General features: G+C 45.1%; 1 protein-coding gene across 1 annotated transcript; it reads right to left on the reverse strand.

Moving 5' to 3' along the window:
* Positions 1–443: 443 nt before the first annotated feature.
* LOC120927991 (putative gastrointestinal growth factor xP4) lies at positions 444–21,492 on the reverse strand. The gene is made up of 6 exons (XM_040339033.1): positions 21,383–21,492; positions 15,941–16,081; positions 14,706–14,852; positions 5,956–6,105; positions 3,307–3,453; positions 444–619 (listed from the first exon to the last, which is right to left on the reverse strand). The coding sequence occupies exons 1-6, from the start codon at positions 21,453–21,455 to the stop codon at positions 603–605; spliced, it is 675 nt and encodes a 224-aa protein (XP_040194967.1). The 5' UTR covers positions 21,456–21,492; the 3' UTR covers positions 444–602.
* Positions 21,493–22,256: the final 764 nt, after the last annotated feature.

A 22,256-nucleotide genomic window follows, 5' to 3' on the forward strand; every position in this document is an offset into this window, starting at 1 on the left:
AAATCTCTATTGACTGTTAAAAGTTCAGTTGCCACAGCTTAAAGGCCCTCTACCTGTCTGCCTATTATTTGTCTTGGAGTCTTCCAATTACTACTGCATCTGCCTAAGAGTGTCCTGGCCCTAACCCTCTCTCCCCCAGTTCTGTTAAGAGACAATAAATCTGTTTTTCTTGCATTCAAAAAGTGACTGGCGCCCAATCATTCTATCATGCCTAATAATAACCCACACTACAAGGAAGGATGTCGGCTCTCCCTAACTCTGGAGGTCACCATCAGGCCTCTGGGGGTTGGGGATGCCAATGGCCAACTTAAACAAGGCCTTAATGATTCAGCCCACATGCATCCATCCAAAACTAAAGAGCCAATTCTGGATGGAATGTCCCCTATTAAATGTGATGTGTAGATGTGTAGGTGCACAAATGAGACAATAAATGAAGCCAATGATGCAGTGTGATTTATGAATGTATTGTTTCTGAAAGCAACACAAAATTGTACAGGAGATAGAAACAGACACTGCTGAATACCAGGAAACAGAAGAATCAGACAGAACGGGGCGTGCAGCGAACGTGGACAGAATCAGCAGTGAGTGACCTGGCGATCTTCTTACTCCACGATTACCACTGGAAAAACAGGAAAAATTTAATTAATTGTCAGATTTACAGCATGAAATACAGTCAAAGCAAGTACACCATACATAAACTGTTGCCTTTATTTGAACAAATAAAATTGGCATGGTGTATTTATTTTGTTTAAAGCTTTTTTGGCCATACTTCTCTCGGGGGTGCACTTACATTTGTCCTCCTTTGACCCAGAGTCAGGTAGTGGGGCTATGCCTGCTGTCAGCTGACGTCACAGAGCCACTCCAGGCAGGCTCTGGAATGGTCCTGACAATAATGTTGGGATTCACCCACCTGCCTGATTGACAGATGGCTCTGGCTCTCAGTGCTCAGTTAACGAGCGTTTCGCAATACGAGCACTCAGTGGTGGTGCGTCCATAGAGGGAGCAAAAGCGCCACCCCCTCTCGCTCCTGCACCGCCACTGAAAAAGAATACATAGATTCATGCATTGCAAATTGAAGGAATTCGCTTTGCTAACACTGAATCGGCCTCTCAGCTGATTGACTGAACCGTCAAGTGCTGTGATTGGACGGAAGAAGACATTGAGGAGCGTGCAGGAGACTGCTGCTGAACCGCTCCGAGACAGGTAAGTGCAGGCAATATATGATGGGGCACAGTAGCTTCAATTGATGGGCACACTGGCAGCATCAGATGGGGCACAATAGTGGCAATTGATGGGCACACTGGCAACATCTGATGGGGCACAGTAGGGGAAATTGGTGGGCACACTGGCAGCGTTTGATAGGGCACAGTAGTGGCAATTGATGGGCACACTGGCAGCATCAGATAGGGCACAGTAGTGGCAATTGATGGGCACACTGGCAGCATCTGATGGGGCACAGTAGAGACAATTGATGGGCACACTGGCAACATCTGATGGGGCACAGTAGGGGCAATTGGTGGGCACACTGGCAGCGTTTGATAGGGCACAGTAGCGGCAATTCATGGGCACACTGGCAGCATCAGATAGGGCACAGTAGTGGCAATTCATGGGCACACTGGCAGCATCTGATGGGACACAGTAGAGGCAATTGGTGGGCACACTGGCAGCATCAGATAGGGCACAGTAGTGGCAATTGATGGGCACACTGGCAGCATCTGATGGGACACAGTAGTGGCAATTGATGGGCACACTGGCAGCATCTGATGGGGCACAGTAGCGGCAATTGATGGGCACACTGGCAGCATCAGATGGGGCACAGTAGTGGCAATTGATGGGCACACTGGCAGCATCTGATGAGGCACAGAAGAGGCAATTGGTGGGCACACTGGCAGCATTTGATGGGGCACAGTAGCGGCAATTGATGGGCACACTGGCATCATCTGATGGGGCAGAGTAGCGTCAATTGGTGGGCTCACTGACGGCAATTGATGGGCACAGTGGCTGCCTTTGATGCCACAGTGGCGGCACTTTATGGGTACAGTGGCTGCGTTTGATGCCAATTGATGGGGTTTTTTTTTTCAGTTTGTTTGGGCCCCCCCCCAAAAAAAAATTGGAGCACCAGCGGCCACATATTTTGGAGTCTGGAAATGTGTTTAAATTTATCCAAAATAGCATTTGAGGTCAGGTATTGATGTTGAATGAGAAGATGTGACTTTCAATACGTCTTCCAATTCATCCTAAAGGTGTACAGTAGGCTTAAGGTCAGAGCTCTGTGTAGGCCGCTGACCTTTCCTCCACACCAAACCCATCACACCATGGGCCAGATTCACAGAAGAAATATATCTACTGATACTCCGGCGTATTTTCAAATTTGCCGCGTCATATCTTTAGTTTGAATCCTCAAACCAAGATACGACGGCTTCTGGCTTCGATCCGACAGGCGTACGGCTTCGTACGCCTTCGGATCATAGGTGCAATACTTCGGCGGCCGCTGGGTGGAGTTTGCGTCGTTTTCCGCGTCGGGTATGCTAATTAGCTTTTTCCGGCGATCCACGAAGGTACGCGCGGCCGTTGCATTCTCTTATGTCGTCGCTAGTCGGCTTTTCCCGGCGTATAGTTAAAGCTGCTATTTCTTGGCCTATATTTAGACTGCCCATGTTAAAGTATGGCTGTCGTTCCCGCGTCGAATTTAAATTTTTTACATTTTTTTTGCGTAAGTCATCCGTGAATAGGAAAGGACGTAACTCACGTCGACGTTCAAAAAATTACGTCGGTGCGACGTCATTTCGCGCAAAGCACGGCGGGAAATTTCAAAACGGAGCATGCGCAGTACGTTCCGCGCGGGAACGCGCCTAATTTAAATGATCCACGCCCCATTTGAATTAGGCGGGCTTGCGCTGGAGGGATTTACGCTACGCCGCCGCAACTTTACAGGCAAGTGCTTTGTGAATGAAGCACTTGCCCATAAAACTTGCGGCGGTGTAATGTAAATACGTTACGCCGCCGCAAATGTCTGTGAATCTGGCCCCATATCTTTATGGAGCTGAATTTGTACACAGAGACACAGTCATGAAAGAGAAAAAGAATTTGGGAACACGCAATTGTCTAAAATGTGTTTGTACTGTAGCAAACTCTCACATATGTACACGCCTTATGAACCACAGCAATTTTTGCTTTAACACTGGGTCTCAATGGTGGGATGAATCAGGGTCTGTTTGCCAGCCTTATGTTATTATAACCTTTATTGGATGTATTGATAGTGATGTGGTTTAGGTATAGCGGCCCTTCAGCCTGTGACTACATTACCATTTGTGATGTCTGGGTAGAAGCACCATGCGGCATCGGGGTCACTGGAGTCGAAGCAACAGCCCTTCTTGTAACATTGATCCATGTCAATGCCGGAGTAGCCACAGTTCACTCTCTGTTTGGGCAGGATGGCGCACTGGATGGTCTCTGTTACAGAAGATATATACATTGTAAAGCGGTATAACTTGTATACATGAACTTCATTAAACACTGTTTGAGCCCCCAATTCCATGTATTACAATGATATAAATTGGATCAAATGGGGACCTGCACTTTGCACATAGTGGGCTAGATTCATGTAGCATTTACGGCGGCGTATCTCCAGATACGCCGCTGTAATTTCAAATCTGCGCCGGCGTATCGTTACGCCGATTCTCAAAGGCAGATACGCTCAAAAAATAGGCTTCCTCCGCCGACGTAACTTGAATGCGGCGGCGTATAATTGTGTGCAATATTACGTTGGCCGCTAGGGGGGGCGCTTCCGTTGTTTTTGGCGTAGCATATGCAAATTACCTAGATACGCCGATTCACAAACGTACGTACGGCTGGCGCAATTTATTTACGTTGTTTACGTTAGGCTTTTTCGGCGTAAGGTTGTTCCTGCTATTAGGAGGCGCAGCCAATGTTAAGTATGGACGTCGTTCCCGCTTCGAAATTTTAATTTTTTACATCGTTTGTGTAAGTCGTTCGCGAATAGGGATGGACGTAATTTACGTTCACGTCGAAACCAATACGTCGTTGCGCCGTACTTGGGAGCAATGCACACTGGGATATGTACACGGACGGTGCATGCGATGTCCGTAAAAACGTCAATCACGTCAGGTCTTCATAGATTTACATAAAACACGCCCCCCCTTCCACATTTGAATTACGCGCGCTTACGCCGGCCCCATTTACGCTACGCCGCCGCAAATTATGGAGCAAGTGCTTTGTGAATACTGCACTTGTTCCTGTAAGTTGCGCCAGCGTAGCGTAAATACGATACGCTGCGCCGCCGTAACATTGCGCGTCCCTACCTGAATCTAGCCCAGTCCTTGTACTTTGAGTTTTTTTTTTTTGATAAAGCACAGATAAAACTTTTTTTTTTTCTGTCTGGGGCCCCTTTTGGGAAGATTACTCCTCACTTCCTATGCCCGTGACATCCAGTCAGACACGGATACACAGGGTGTCCCTGAAACAGGAAGTAAATGAGGGTCTGGCAGACAGTATTTTCAAATAGAGAGAGAACAAGAATGGAAGCCGCCATATTTCTCTTAGGAAAGATTATTTTAAGGTGGCTCTTCACTCTTTCGATTCTCTTCCCTCCTCTCCTCTTATCCTTAAAGCGGGGGTTCACCCTATAAACCCCAAAAAAAAAAAAAATTGTTTCTTCTACCATAAAATCAGGCATTGTAGCGCGAGCTACAGTATGCCTGTCCCGATTTTTTTCTCCCCGTACTCACCGTGTACTCGTACATCGAAGATACCGACTCCCCTCGGGGAATGGGCGTGCCTATGGAGACGGAGGATGATTGACGGCCGGCTCTGGCGCGTCACGCTTCTCCGGAAATAGCCAAAATAGGCTTGGCTCTTCACGGCGCCTGCGCATAGCCTGTGCGCAGGCGCCGTGAAGAGCCGAGACCTACTCCGGCTGTCTTCGGGGAGAGTGACGTGCCAGGGCCGGCCGTCAATCATCCTCCCTCTCCATAGGCACGCCCATTCCCCGAGGGGAGTCGGTATCTTCGATGTACGAGTACACGGTGAGTACGGGGATAAAAAAATCGGGACAGGCATACTGTAGCTCACGCTACAATGCCTGTCTCGATGGTAAAATCGTGTCACTGAGGGTGAACCACCGCTTTAAAGGGGTTGTAAAGCTTTGTGTTTTTTCACCTTAATGCATCCTGTGCATTAAGGTGAAAAAACACCTTGCACTGCAGTCACCCCCCCGAGCCCCCGTTCTACTTACCTGACCCCAATCCACTGTGAAGAAAATTTAGAAAACATGACCTGTTGAGAATACTGGAGGTTGGGAACCACTGTATGAAATCCATAAAAATCCAGTAGGGATGGCTCCTCATAATGGGCACAGTAGATGTGCAGACCCAGGAAACCCAGGAGTGATAGAGGAGACTTTAAGGGCTCTTTCACACGGGCGGCCCATTCAGGTCCGCCTGCCAGTCTTTTAGGCGGACCTGAACGGGCGCTCCGTGCTCCTCTATGGAGCCGCGGATGTCAGAGGTGACATGCCCGCTGACATCCGACCCGCTCTGATCCGCCAAAGTGTGACGGAGGAAAAACCTACTTTTCCATCCGTCTGGCGGATCGGAGGAACACTGACAGACGTTCCGTGTTCATCCGATCCCCCCATAGGGGAGAGCGGAGAAAAGACAGGGCGGTCCCTGCACAGTGTGCGGGGACCGCCCTGTCATCCGCCGGCTCAGTGGGGATCCACGGAGCGATCCCCGCTGAGCAAGCGGAGGTTCACTTATCTTATCATTACTGATCCGCCCCGTGTGAAAGGGGCCTAACTCTCCAGAATCTACAAAATATTGAGACCTTTATTCTGGTTAGGCTGAATTCTCTGCACATGTTTGAGTAAATAATTATTTTAGTGATTTTTTATTTTTTTTTACAACAAACTAAAAATAATTCAGCAGAACAACCAACCTCTCTTAACTTCGGGTTTGAAGCACCAGGGTACACCAGATACACTGCTGTCGAAGCAACATCCGCTTTTCATGCACTCATCAGGGCTGACGCCGGGGTCTCCGCAATTTTTTCTCGTATGGGGACTTACAGCATTGCAGTCATGTTCCACTAAAGTGAAAAAGAAAAAGCATTAACTACATCACAGTTAACTGGAATCATATTTTTTTATATTTTTTTTGCCTGAGCCGGATCTAAGCTTTTTAATACAGTATAGAATAACTGGTCTCAATTGGCATAAGTATGCGTAAGCACATACCGTGTACTGTAGATATAATATATATATATATATATATATATATATATATATATATATATATATATATATATATATATCTATTATATATACTAAATATATATATATATATATATATATATATATATATATACACAGTACCGTACTTATCGGTCTGTTGCGCGCACCGGTGTATAGCGCGCACCCCTGATCTGGACGTGAAATTCCTGAAAAAAAATGTTTTATTACTTACAGTTCTGGTGTCTTGCCCGGCGTCCATCGGTGGCCTTGTCCGGTCCGGCGTCCGTCTGCGGCCTTCGTGGTGTCCTCCCCGCATGTTCCGCGCTGTCTCTGAGCCGATCCCCGCTTCCCGCGCTGTGTTTAAAAGCCGCCACCGACATATACCGAGCGCAGTACACTCGGGCACGCTCGGCTCCTCTCGGCTTCTCTCGCATAACCGCGAGGGGAGCCGAGCATGGCCGAGTGTACCCGAGTGTTCTGCGCTCCGTATATGTCGACAGACGCGTTCAAACACAGCGCGGGAAGCGAGTATCGGCGTATATCGCGCACCCACGATTTTGCCCTGATTTTAAGGGCAAAAAAGTGCATGGTATACGCTGATAAATACGGTATATATATATCTATATATAGATGTGTGTGTGTGGTATATATATATATATATATATATATATATATATATATATATCAGCCATAACATTATAGTCACCCACCAAATATTGACTAGGCCAACCTTTTGCAGCCAAAACAGCCCTGACCCAATCGAGGCGGAGGCATGGACTCCACTAGACCTCTAAAGCTATGCTGTGGTATGCGGCACCAAGCTGTCAGTGGCAGATCCTTTAAGTCCTGTGGGTTACATGGTGGGGCCTCTATGAATCCGACAATTTTTTTCCAGGACATCCCACAGATGCTCAATAGATTTAGATCTGGAGAATTTGGAGGCTGAGTAAAGACCTCAAACTCATTGTTGTGTTCCCCAAACCATTCAATGGTGTTTATTAAGGAGTTTTCAAGTTTACAAAATTATACGTTACATTCACAAAATTTGTTGAACAATATGACAGTAACCCTGCCGGGGCAGCATATTGTGGCCCAAGTAGCTAAAATAAACAGAATAAGGCACAATCTCTGGGACAGGCCCAGCAATAAACAAACAAACTTAGCAATTTCAAACATGTGTCCTCTGGGGTCAAGTATCCCCCGGGATAAACGTCACTCCCGCATGGGCCCCCTCGACGCTAGGGCCCCCCCCACCCAAATGAGTAGGGGAAGGGAGCCCGCCCCCCCAAACCATTCTTGAACCATTTTTAAAGTGTGGCAGGGAGCATTATCCTGCTGAAAAGAAGCCACTGCCATCGGGGAATGCCGTTCAAATGAAGGGTGTACTTAGTCACTGACAATGTTTAGATAGATGGTACGTGTCAAGTAACATTCACATCAATGGCATGACCCAAGGTTTCCCAGCATCACCACTGCTCCGTGGTCCAGTCCTAGTACTCACATCCCCTTATGGCTGTGGACACGGGTAAGTATGGGCACCCTGAACAGTCTTTGGCTATGCAGCTCTATACACAACAAATGACGATGCTCTGTGTGTTCTGACACCTTTCTATCGGAGTATGTTCACTTGCTGCACAATATCCTAATATATCCCACCCACACAGTAATCAATATTATTCACTTTACCTGTCAGTAGTCATATTGTTATGGTTGATTTTATATATATATATGTAGCGCCTGGTTACTTCCAAGTACCGGTGCTAGTTACATTTAGAGGGGGATCAGAGTGTTAACTGACTCTGATCCAGTTAACCTCCCTGGCGGTATGATTCTGTCTGGAATTACGTACCAAAAGCGGTACAATTATTTTGCAAGGAAATTTGGCGTTTTATACTGTAGGCCTGTAATTTTTAGAAATAACTCACTTAAATCTGACCAAGCAAGAGTCTTGTAGGCATCCCGGGTATGATTTTTTTTTTAAAACAAAATTATAAATTATAATATAATAAATAATTATAAATAATTATAACAAATAATAATATAATTATAATAAAAATTATTCAATAATGTAATCAACTCAAAATCACTGAAATGTGCTCAGTTGCAGAATTGTCGCTGTCATTATTTTATTTTTTTATGACGAATTTCCCCACAAATCGCTATCGCACATTTCTGCAAGTGATTATAATTTATTATCGCTGTTTTCTAGCTGCTCTAAAACCATTTTTGACATAAAGGGACACTTTTGGACAATCTACAGTTTTTAGGCAGAAAGAACATTTTTTATTATATAAAAGTACATGTAGGGTACTGGGGAGACCACTAGGGACAGGGGGGGGGGTGTATTTTTTACATACAGTACTGTAATCTATAAGATTACAGTATACTGTATGTAAAGTGTTTGTTTACTTTTTTAAATTTGACGCCGTTCTCCGCTCCCGTGCGTCGTAACGTCGCAGGGAACGGAGATCGGCGGCACACGGGGAGACTGTGAATCGAGCGAGGAGGTCCCGCTCGCTCACACAGCTGGGTGGCATCGCTGGATCCAGGGACAAGGTGAGTAACTTGCCTGTGGATCCAGCAAAAGGTAAGCCGCGCCGCTGCACGTCCACCCTGAGCGTGACTCGGGGATACCGATCCTAACATTGAAAACCAACCCCGAGTCACGCTCGGGTTTACCGCCAGGGAGGTTAATCTGTTCAAATTTGGGTCTCTGTCTCAGCTTGGCTGTGTTGTTGGCTCATTCTATTGCTTCTGGGGTGCTGTTCCCACCCCAGCACGATAGGTGGCAGCAGTGGAGTCAAGGTTTGGGTGCTCTTTACTAGCAGCCAATCAGGAGTTTCCTCGCTGGGCATGCTGGGGGAGGGTATTTATGGGACAGACGCCATTGGTCTGGGTTCTTCTTCGAGTGTGGCACCCACCTTTAGAGTGACTGCATCACAGCGCCCCAGCGAAATGGCCTTCCAGGCCAGGGTGCGCGTGCCACGCGGTATTCCTGGTTCCGGGACGATGTTGGTCCAGAACATTTGAGCTGTGGCGGGGAGCCCAGTAGTCGACTGGGTTTCTGAATCCTAAAGATCCCAAGCGAGGAAGCTGTTCGGTGGGGAGTCCATCTGAGGAGAGCCAATGAGAGGCTGGCGATCCAATAGGGTCTTGACAAACCACCGGGGATCAAGGTAACCGGACACTGAGAGGCTGGTCACCTATCAGTCGGTAACCTGTAAGCTATTTAAAGGAGATCCATGGTTAATTCTATTAAGGAGAATCACCTCCGTTATCTCAATCCTAAGGGGGGTCTGTGGCAGAGACTTTTCCTCTAAGTTCCGAGTGATACTTTGGGAGAGGCCTGTCCGGGTACACTAAGTCCACTCAGGCAGGAGTGGCGCAAGAAGTGTTACATGTGGGAGCAGGACTGTTTCCCTATTATTACGCCTGAATCTGCTGTTCTACTGTTTTTACCCGGCTGGGTAATAAAGAGCACAGAAAAGACACCTGTGGTGGACATTCCGTTACTGCTGCTTTCACCACACACCCTTATGGCCCGTACACACGATCCGAATATCGTACGACGGATCGTACGACTTTTTTCGCTTAATAGTCGCAAGTAAAATGAAATAGGTTATTAAAGTCACGAAAATTCTCGTACGACCGAAAAAAATAATCGGAAGTGATGTCATGTGTTGTAATGTATTTGTATTGTATTGTCGGACGACAACTGTACTGACTAAACGAAAATCGTACGATCTTACATCGTACGAGGAAAATTTTCGTGCATGTCCGATCGAAAAATATCGGATGAACGGTCGTGATCGGCTCTCGAACGTAGTGTACACACGATCAGAAAATCGTACGATTCTTCATCGGACGATCATTTTCGTCCGATATTCGGATCGTGTGTACGGGCCATTAGAGGGCGGAGGAGCCATGAGGTAACATGCCACCCAAAACAAACCAGCAGCTCCTTCAGGGGTAGTGCGACATATATATATATATATATATATATATATATATATATATATATATATATATATAGTTAGTTAGTTAGTTAGTGCTGTGAAAAAGTATTTGCCCCCTTCCTGATTTTTTATTGCATATTTCTCACACTTAACCGCTTAAGGACCGCCTCCTGCACATATACATCGGCAGAATGGCACGGCTGACCGCGGAACCGATCGACCGTGGAGTCCTGCGATCGGTCCCCGGAGCTGAAAAACGGGGAGAGCTGTGTGTAAACACAGCTTCCCCGTTCTTCACTGTGGCGCCGTCATCGATCGTGTCATCCCTTTTATAGGGAAACACAATCAATGACGTCACACCTACAGCCACACCCCCTACAGTTATAAACACAAATGAGGTCACACTTAACCCCTTCAGCGCCCCCTTGTGGTTAACTCCCAAACTGCAATTGTCATTTTCACAGTAAACAATGCATTTTTAATGCATTTTTTTGCTGTGAAAATTACAATGGTCCCAAAAATGTGTCAAAATTATCCGATGTGTCCGCCATAATGTCGCAGTCACGAAAAAAAATCGCTTATCGCCGCCATTAGTAGTAAATTTTTTTTTTTTTATAAAAATGCAATAAAACTATCCCCTATTTTCCAAACGCTATAAATTTTGCGCAGACCAGTCGATAAACGCTTATTGCGATTTTTTTTTTACCAAAAATAGGTATAAGAATACGTATCGGCCTAAACTGAGGAAAAAATTTTTTTTTATATATATTTTTGGGGGATATTTATTATAGCAAAAAGTAAAAAATATTGAATTTTTTTCAAAATTGTCGCTCTATTTTTGTTTATAGCGCAAAAAATAAAAACCGCAGAGGTGATCAAATACCACCAAAAGAAAGCTCTATTTGTGGGAAAAAAAGGACACCAATTTTGTTTGGGAGTCACGTCACACGACCGCGAAATTGTCAGTTAAAGCGACGCAGAGCCGAATCGCAAAAACTGGCCTGGGCATTTAGCTGCCTAAAGGTCTGGGTCTTAAGTGGTTAAATGATTCAGATCATCAAACAGATTTTAATATTACACAAAGATAACCCAAGTAAATCCAAGATGCAGTTTTTAAGTTATTATTTCATTTATTAAGGGAAAAAAGCTGTTCAAACCTGCCTGACCCTTTGTGAAAAGGTAATTGCCCCCTCCCATACTGAATCATGAATGAACTGTAAATAACCACAATTTTTGGGAAAGCCGAGTTAAATTTCACTTGCCACACCCAGGCCTGATTACTGCCAGACCTGTTGAATCAAAAAATCCCATAAAAAGAAGCTGTCTGACAAAGTGAAGCTCGCTAACAGATCACAAAAAGAAAACATTAGAAACAACGTAATGTACATGTATCGGTCTAAGAAGGGTTTCAAAGCCATTTCTAAGGCTTTGGAACTCCAGTGAACCACGGGGAGAGACATTATCAACAAATGGAGATAACTTGGAACAGTGGTGAACCTTCCCAGGAGTGGCCGGCCTACAAAAATGACTCCAAGAGCATGACGACGACTCATCCAGGAGGTCATAAAAGAACCCAGAACAACATCTAAAGAACTGCAGGCCTCACTTGCCTCAGTTAAGATCAGTGTTCATGATTCAACAATAAGAAAATGACTGGGCAAAAATGGCGTCCATGGGGGAGTTCCAAAGCCAAAGCCACTGATGACCAAGAAGAACGCAGAGGCTCATCTCACATTTACCCAAAAAAATTTTGATTATCCCCAAGACTTTCAGGCAAATATTCTGCGGACTGATGAGACAAAAATTTAACTTTTTTGTTACATCTGGCATAAAGCGAATACAGAATTTCATAACAAGAACATCATACCAACAGTGAGACATGGTGGTGGTAGCGTGATGATCTGGGTCTGCTTTGCAGCTTCAGGACCTGGACGACTTACCATAGTTGATGGAACCATGAATTCTGAGCTCTACCAGAAAAAATCCTAAAGGAGAATGTCCGGTTATCAGTTCCTGACCTCAAGCTCAAGTGCACTTGGGTTATGCAGCAGGACAATGATCCGAAACACAATAGCAAGTCCACTTCCAAATGGTTCAAGCAAAGCAACATTTAGGTTTTGGAGTGGCCTAGTCAAAGCCTAGACTCAAATCCAATTTAAATGCTGTATCATGAACTTACACAGGCCGTGCTGGAAAACACTCCAATGTGGCTGAATTAAAACAATTCTACAAAGAAAAGTGGGACAAAATTGCTCCACAGCAATGTGAAATACTCATTGCCAGTTATCGCAAACGCTTGATTGCAGTTGTTGCCGCCAAGGGTGGTGTGACGGTATTGGTATGATATCCCCGTCAAAGATTCCCTTCTTCCGTAAGAACGTCACCCAATATTCCACTAGGAGGAATATTCCTGAGATCGCCCATTAAGCCACACATTAGTCCAGGCTTACTGCTAGAACAAGACAGCCTTTAATGTTATATCACACAGCTTATATGTCATTTCCAAAACTGTTACAATGACAAATCTCCGCCCCCCTCTTACACAGTGGGGGGTCTTCAATACAGCTCCTTTGAAATAAAGATATTTCTTTGAACTAATCAGTATCTAGCCGGTTCGGCTCCGCATATAGAGAGATAATTACCACAATGAAGCAATCAGCATAATTAACATGAGCCACTTATCTAATCACAGTAACCAGTAAACACAGGGCTAGAACAATTAACATTTGAAACAGGACTGGCTGCAGAAGGGTAAATACCTTTAACAGCCTTAAACAAGCAGGGAGGATTAACCTGAAGCATATAGGTAAAAAGTCCTTCACAGGTGGCACAACCAGTTATTAGGTTTAGGGGGCAATTACTTTTTCACATAAAGCCAGGCAGGTTTGGACACCTTTTTTGCCTTAATAAATAAAACCATAATTTAAAAACTGCATTTAGTATTTATTTGGGTTATCTTTGTGTAATAATAAAATTAGTTTGATGATCTGAGTCATTTAAGTGTGACAAATAAGCAAAAAATAAAAAAATCAGAAAGGGGCAAATACTTTTTTTTACAGCATTGTGTATATATATATATTCTCCTAAACCATTGCTTTATCTGGAACTTTAATACATTTTTTTTTCTCTGCAACGATAACACTAAGAAGGTGATCATCTGCTTCCCTATGCTTAGGCACTCAGGGTATTTGCAACAGCCCTGTCAGAATGGAGTGAGAGGGGCAAGAGTTAAAATAAGTGGTGGGTTAGTAGACGGTTGTGTCAATTTGTCGTAATTGAGTGAAAAAATCTCTTTAACCGCTTGCCGACCGCTGCACGACGATATACACCGGCAGAATGGCACTGCTGCGCAAAGGGATGTACCTGTACGTCCCCTTTAAATCGCGGCATTTTGGGCGCACGCCGCGTGCTCCGTGAACGTGACCGCGGGCTCGATGTCCGCTGGGTGCCTGCGATCGTGTCACGGAGCTGCAAAACAAGGCATTTCCCTGTTCTGTCGTGTCACTTGTAGCCCAGCCCCCCCACAGTTAGATTCACTTACTAGGACACACCCTACCTATGCCTAGGAAGCTACCGCTAATGCATCAAAGTCATTTTGAACATGCGCGGGTTTCCACGGCGACAGGTAAGTATACACGCTCTTGCGTTTCTCGGCAGGAAAACACTGTCGAGAATCACGACGAGAAAATAGAGAGCAGGTACTCTATTTTTCTCGTTGAGATTTTAGGCAGTTTTCTTGACAAGAAACCTGAAAGCCTCGTACACGCGCTCGGTATACTCGGCAAGAAAGTTCTGCCAGCAGTTTTCTTATTGGTTATTGCCGAGAAAACCGAGCGTGTGTACGAGGCTTCACTGTCCAATCACTGCCTTGGGGATGGGACATTACTTGTTAGGCCCCGTACACACGACCGGATCTATCCGCTGGGATTTATCTGCGGATCAGTTCCAGCGGATATATCCGGTCGTGTGTAGGCCCGAGCGGACAATTTTTGGCGGACATTTGTCCAGCCGACGGATTCCCAGCGGATAAAAATTTCTTAGCATGCTAAGAAATCTCCCTGCTGGAATCCTGTCCCTCGGACTTATCCGGTCGTCTGTACAGACTCACCGGATAAGTCCGTCCGATCCCCATCCCTTGCATGCGTCGGAATGATTCGACGCATGCGTGGAAGAATTTACCTTCCAGCGTCGCGCACGTCGCCACGTCATCATCGCGGTGACGGCGCAGACACGTCGCGACACGTGACCGCGGATGTTTTCCGTGCGGATTTTGATCTGATGGTGTGTACAAGCCATCAGATCAAAATCCGGAGGAGGAATGTCCGCTGGAAACGGTCCGGCGGACCGTCTCCAGCGGAAATCCTCTCGTCTGTACAAAGCCTAAGTGTTTCTAAACTTCAGAAGATAAATATGAGGTCTCGTTCCCTACCAGACAGAGCTGTGTCGCATGGCAGGGCTGTTTAAATCTTAGGATATCAATTGGATTCTGTATACTGTACCTGCTTGAATTTCTGGCTGGTAACACCACACCACTTGGGGAACGCTGTCATCAAAGCAGCATCCTTTGCCTGTACAGTCCTTCTCAGAGATGCCGTTGTACCCACAGTTGACTCTGGCTCTGGGCTCCACTGGATTACACTCGGTGGCTACATAATACAAATAAGAGAATCAGTAGATGAGTCACCAGTCCTCGACATACAATGAGGGCAATATACAGTATCAAGTGGTCAACACAATTGGGTACCTATGTAGCGCCAATGAGATCTCTCTGATTTGCTGTTGTTTTATTACACTAAAGCGATCTAGTTCCCACCATATGAATTATTGATAGGGATTACTGTATCTTCATTTAGGAACTAAATCCCTCTGTCATTCCCTTACAGTTCACCAAATATTTCATCCCTCCTCTATAATATAGTGAGACCTGAATAAGAACAAAATGGATGCAGGGTCTTACCAGATCTAGATGATTAATGAGAGAAACAGATCTTACCAGATTGGTGGTTGAAGGTCAGAGGGCAGGGTGTAGATTTTACTAGATTGATGGTTGAAGGTCAGATGGGCAAGGTGTAGGTCTTACCAGATTGGTGGTTGAAAATCAGATGGGCAGGGTGTAGGTCTTACCAGATTGGTGGTTTGTAAATCAGATGGGCCGGGTGTAGGTCTTACCATATTGGTGGTTGAAGGTCAGATGGGCAGGGTATAGGTCTTACCAGATTGGTGATTGAAGATCAGATGGGCAGGGTGCAGGTCTTACCAGATTGATGGTTGAAAAATCAGATGGGCAGGGTGTAGGTCTTACCAGATTGGTGGTTGAAGGTCAGATGGGTAGGGTGCAGCTCTTACCAGATTGGTGGTTGAATTCAGATGGGCAGGGTATAGGTCTTACCAGATTGATGGTTGAAGGTCAGATGGGCATGGTGTAGGTCTTACCAGATTGGTGGTTGAAGGTCAGATGGGCAGGGAGCAGGTCTTACCAGATTGATGGTTAAAAAATCAGATGGGCAGGGTGTAGGTCTTACCAGATTGGTGGCTGAAGGTCAGATGGGCAGGGTATAGGTCTTACCAGATTGGTGATTGAAGATCAGATGGGCAGGGTGTGGTTCTTATCAGATTAATGGTTAAAGATCAGATGGGCAGGGTGTGGGTCTAACCAGATTTATGGTTGAAGATCAGATGGGCAGGGTGTACGGGGCTCATTGATAGGAAGCAAACGTATCAGCATGTTACTTACCTTCAAATTTCCATGGATTGTAGCACCAGATGCTGTCCATCACTGAACTGTCATAGCAACAACCCTTCTCCAGACATTTTTCCTCAGTGATGTCAGGATTGCCACAGTTGTCTCTTGACTTGGGTTGGACTCCGCACTTATCTGTTTAAGAGTGGAGCAGAGACAGAAGTGTTTAGATCACAAAATACTTTTTACAGTTATATCTAGCATAAAAAAAAATATGTTTGCCTTCGTTTTGGAAAGGATGTTCATCTAGTGGTCATAAGGCCATATTCGCCTGAAATACCTAATTTAAGAAAATACCGCATTATGGCCACCAGACGGAGCTGACGATCAGAGGAAACACACATATCACACATTACAGGGATTATTCACAATGGTTGTGTAAATGATCATCTTTTGTACAGCAGTATATAAACCTCTTAGGCCCCATACACACGATAGAATCCATCCGCAGATAAATCCCAGCAAATGGGTTTCTGCAGATAGATCCTATGGTGTGTACACGCCAGCGGATCTGTTTCCGCGGAGAAATCTCCTCTGGGATGGATTCCAGCAGATCGGATATTTGCTGACATGCACAACAAATCCATCTGCTGGAATCCATTCCAACGGATGGATCCGCTCGTCTGTACAGACTTACCGGATCCATCCGTCCAAAGGGATTCCCCGCACGCGTCGTAATGATTTGACGCATGCGTGGAATTCCTTATATGACAGCGTCGCGCCGTCGCCGCGTCATAATCGCGGCGACGGCGCGACACGTCATCGCCAGAGGATTTCCGCGCGGATTTCAATGCGATGGTGTGTACACTCCATCGCATAGAAATCTGCGGAAATCTTTGAGAGGATTTATCCGTGGAAACGGTCCGCTGGACCGTATCCGCGGATAAATTCTCTCGTGTGTATGGGGCCTAAGTGTTTTTATAAATATAGAAATATTCTCACTTGTGAATATTTCTATAATACTGTTGTAGACCATAGCCCTGAAGAAGCCCTTGAAACTCCCCGAAACACATTGGGTTTTTATATTCCTATTCTGGATTTTATAGGTGCAGCAGGGCTTCTACTCTCTATCTTAGCTTGACACAGGGCAGTTCAAAGTCTAAGCTAAGGGCAATGCTAATATGCTAGTTAGCCTTCTTTTAACCCCTTAGCGCCGGAGCCTCCCAACCGTTTTGGATGCCAAGAGGCAGGGCAGCGTTTATGATTGCATAACCACTATGATTGGCTGTTTTGGATTGTTCACAGAAAAGTATTAGAGGGCAAATCAATGGAGACACTAGTTCTGGTGACCTGGGGTGCCCCAAGGAATTCCCTTAATTTGCAGGGATTTCCTCTCACTTCCTCTTTGGTGAAGGTACAGGAAGTAAAGGGAAATCATCCCAATGGGACACAGATGGTGAAAAAAAATCTGCCAGGGATTATAACCCTCCCTTGCTCTATCCAAAATAGAAAAAAAAATTGTTGCCTATAGTTCTACTTTAAAGCGGAACTAAACCCTCTTAGCCAAGGAAGCTGCCATCTTTGCCTCTGTTTGATTTGTAATGCTGCACATGTCAGTTATGACACCAGTCATTTGATGGTTTGACAGTTTGGTTGCGAGCACAACCAATGTGACAGTTACAATCCAAGCACCTGTCCGGAATGTGCCTGTTTTTTTAAACCGTTAATTTGATGGGTTTAGTTCCACTTTAGGATCCTTGAGAGATGTCGTCATGACTAATGCACTAAGCTTATGTTTGCTCATGACAGCTGTTAGATCAATGAAGGTGACACATCCAGCTTTGATATTGTAGAGTCGGCACGATCACACATACCTTTAGCTATTTTTTAAAACGAATTCACAGGTGTATGGCAGTTACAGTCAAGGAAGACCAAGAAAAGCAAACTTTGGCCCAGATTCACATACAAATGCGTTACGCTGCGGCGGCGTAACGTATCCCATTTACGTTACACCGCCGCAAGTTTACAGCGTAAGTGCTTGATTCACAAAGCACTTACCTGTAAACTTGCGGCGGCGTAGCGTAAATCCGCCCGGCGCAAGCCCGCCTAATTGAAATGGGGCGGGGACCATTTAAATTAGGCGCGTTCCCGCGCCGAACGTACTGCGCATGCTCCGTTCCTAAAATTTCCCAATGTGCATTGCGCTAAATGACGTCGCAAGGACGTCATTGGTTTCGATGTTAACGTAAATGGCATCCAGCGCCATTCACGGATGACTTACGCAAACGACGTGAAATTTTAAATTTCGACGCGGGAACGACGGCCATACTTAACATTGGCTAGGCCACCTAGAGGGCACCCTTAGTTTTACGCCGCGAATCTCTACGGAAACAACGTAAATTTAGAGCGACGGGCAAAGCGGACGTTCGTGAATCGGCGTAACTAGTCATTTGCATATTCTACGCCGACCGCAATGGAATCGCCACCTAGCGGCCGGCCTAGAATTGCAACCTAAGATCTGACGGTGTAAGTCAATTACACCTGTCGGATCTTAGGGCTATCTATGCGGAACCTGATTCTATGAATCAGGCGCATAGATACGACAATCGTATCTCAGAGATATGACAGCGTATCAGGAGATACGCCGTCGTATCTCTTTTGTGAATCTGGCCCTAAAGCTTTACGCTATGCGGTCAGTTTAGGTGTAAATCATTTTGGGTAAATCGCTTTGTATTTGCTCAGGGCATGCCTACAATCTGTTAATGTTGATTTTCCCACTATAAGGGAAAGCAGTTGGCCCTTAGCCTATTTTACTCTTCCGATAAAATAATACTTTCTAATATTATTTTTGACTGACATGCGCAAACAAATTCTGTTGTTGCTGAGCTTAGCGGGATTATACTTCACCCTATAACCCTATTTAAAAAGGACTCTATCCCTAAAGTAAATTAATTTCTAATAAAGTTAAATTAGGAAGAAGTTTTAGTAGTTTATACTGTATGTGTTGCAATATGGAAGAGCAGACCCGATATGGCTCAGAGATGGAACAGGAGTACTGAGTTTGAAAGTCAGAATTCTGAGTTTGAAAGTCAGAATTGTAAATTAAAAAAATAAATAAAAATTCTACAGAATTCTGAGATTAAAAGTCAAAATTCTGAGTTTCAAAATCAGAATTCCGAGATTTAAAATCAGAATTCTGAGATTTAAAATCAGAATTCTGAGATTTAAAGTCAGAGGCCCATATTCTGGCTAAATGTCCGTGGGCTGCGCGTAAGGCATTTACACTCCGCCGCCCCAACCTACAGGAGCAAGTGCTGTATTCCCCAAACACTTGCTCCGTAGTTTGGGGTGGCGGAGTGTAAATGTCCCGGCGTAGCCACGCGTATCTCCAAGGGGGCGGCTTCTATTCAAATTAAGCGCGCCCCCGATTCTAAGTAACTGCGCATGCGCCGGGCTTAAAAAAGCCCAGTGCGCATGCTCCAGTTCTCGGCGTAAAACGGCAATGACGCCGACGTGTGCTATCCTATGGTGTGTACGATCCAGCGGATCTGTTTCTGCGGATTTTTATCCCCTGGGATAGATTTCCAGCGGATAAAAATTTGAAGACATGCTTTAAAATCTATCCACTTGAATCCATCCCAACGGATTGATCCGCTGGTCTGTACAGACTCACCGGATCAATCCGTCCGAATGAATCCCCCACATGCGTCGTAATGATTCGACGCATGCGTAGAATTCCTTACATGACAGCGTCGCGCACGTCGCGGCATCATCGCGGCGACGGCGCGACACGTCATCGCGATGGGATTTCGGCGCGGATTTCGATCTGATGGTGAGTACACTCCATCGGATCAAAATCCTCGCAAATCCTCGAGAGGATTTATCCGCGGAAACGGTCCGGTGGACCGTATCCGCGGATAAATCCTCTCGTGTGTACGGGGCCTTAAGTGTATCTATGCGAAAATGATTCTAAGAATCAGTCGCATAGATACACGGGCCAAAAAAGGGAGATACGATGGAGTATCCTGAGATGCAGAGAAGGTATTAGGGTAAAAACCTTCAGACGTTAGAACTACTTTAATCCCCCATTTACACCTCTTACATGCATTGAATGTCGCATGGCAATGCATGACAACAGGATTACCATCATTTTTTATTGAGCCCGTTTATACCTTGGCATTTATCTTCTATACATTATGGAAAAAATTACAGGTGCTTTTTTTCAGCAACAATTTGTGTTTTTAGCCTCATATACTTCAGTGAGAACACATGCAAAATGTCTAAAAAATGCATAAAAAAAAACACAAAAAAATGCATGAAATGCCAGTGCACAAGTGTGAAATGAGTTCTATCTATCTATTTGTTTATCTATCATCATTTCAATGGTCAATAATGTTTGTTGTGTCTGTAGCATTGGTGCCATTATTTGACTGCCAACTTTTATCCATCTATATAACCAGAATTTTTGAGCACATGATTTTTGAACAGAGGTCTCCAAACTGTGGCCCAGGGGCCGGATGTGGCCCTTTTCTTGCCTTTAACGGGCCCTTGGGGCACTATTTCTCCCACTGACACCAACAATGGGGCATTATCCCTCCCATTGACAGAAATTATGGGGCCTTATTCCTCCCATTGACACCAATGATGGGACACTATTCATCACACTGACACCAACAATGGGGCATTATTCCTTCCACTGACACATATGATGGGGCACAATTTCACCCACTGGCACAAAAAAGAAAGAGGACCTTTTCCTCCCACTAATTATGGGGGCATAGGCGTGCGCACAGGGTGTGCCCAGGCACACCATAATCACCCAGTGCAGCACAGATTTCCCCTACTGCCCTGGCTCCCCACACTTTCCCTCTGCAGCACTTCTGGCTTCCCTCCTCTCCTGCCGGCTGCTGCTGCGGAGATGTTTTAGGATGAGTGAGGGAAGGGGCCGGTAAATATGTATTTATCCGCCCCTTCCCTTTCTGAATGAACATGGTGAGTAGTGTGTGTTTGAGCTTTGGGGGGTACATCCTAATGCAATAGGCTGTGCACACCTATGGACGGGGGACAATTCCTTCCCATGATAGCAACAATGGGGCAATTTTCTCATTCTAAAACCAATGATGGGGAACTATTCCTAACACTGACCCCAAAAATGGGGCACTATTCTTCCCATTGGCACTAATGACGGTACACTATTCTTTTCAATAAAACTAAAGATGGGGCACTATTTCTTCTCATAACACCAACAATGGAGCAATATCAACACCCCCCCCCCCTTAATAATACCAATGATGGGGCACTGTTTACTCCCATTCTGGCCCCCTTAAAGTCTGAAGGACAGTAAACTGGCCCTTTGTTTAGAAAGTATTCATACCCCTGATTTAGAATGTCATGTTGCCGATATTACCTTATAATAATATGATCTTAGCAGGAAGCAGTTCCTATGATTTGCTATATTTCCCATATTAGGAAGATTCCTATTCTAGGGACACTTACAGTTCACGGGTAGGTACGCCTCACTCCCTATGAAGAGGGCAGCCACCAGCAAGCAGAGGGTGTAGCGTTCCATCGCTGTTCTCCTGTGCAGCCAAGTAGAAGTGTGCTGAGCTCCTCGCAGACAAAGTTTTATATCAAAGTTGTGTTTGCTTAATTGGCGTTGATAACCTCTTTTTTTTTTTACAGTAATGAGTAAAGTACACAAGCTGGATAATATTTGTCCAGATGATGGAGATAGGAATACAAGGCTTTGTCCAAGGGTTTATGTGACAAATATTACGTGGCATGGAAATAGAAAAATAATTAGCCAATTACAGTTTGATTTTTTTTTCTTTGTTTGTTTTTGTTTTAATTTTACTTCTTTTTTATCTATTTCCTGTTTAACTTTCTTATCTCGTGATAAACTTTGAATTAAGCTCACCGTCATCAAATATCAGAGAGCCAAATCGCAAATTTTCTGCACGATCCTCACAGCTATTTTTGTCTATCTACAATGAAGTCATTGGTTTATTTGATACATTTTCATACAGTGGCTGTGTAGAGGGTATGTACTCAGGGCCATCTTAATGCAAGGGCACTGCCCAGGGGCCCCAGGTACATGGGGGGCCCCACAATAATCTTGCAATAAATCATACTTGCTGTAACGGAATGACCCATGACACCCAGAGACTTTTGAAGGATGGGGGGTACTCCTGTGCCAGCGTCACTAATGACTCTTGGGTCTAGGGTCACCCTGTGCCCCTTTTGGGCATAGGGTGACTGATAAATGATAATTCATGTTTTGCAGGATATCTTGGAATATTACAAGTTGTTAAAGTCTGACTCCAAATGGAGTGTTTTCATTCAATGGGGGGACACATGCTTTTGAGGTGTT

Source organism: Rana temporaria, chromosome 2, assembly GCF_905171775.1.
Source record: "Rana temporaria chromosome 2, aRanTem1.1, whole genome shotgun sequence".
Classification (NCBI taxonomy): domain Eukaryota; kingdom Metazoa; phylum Chordata; class Amphibia; order Anura; family Ranidae; genus Rana; species Rana temporaria.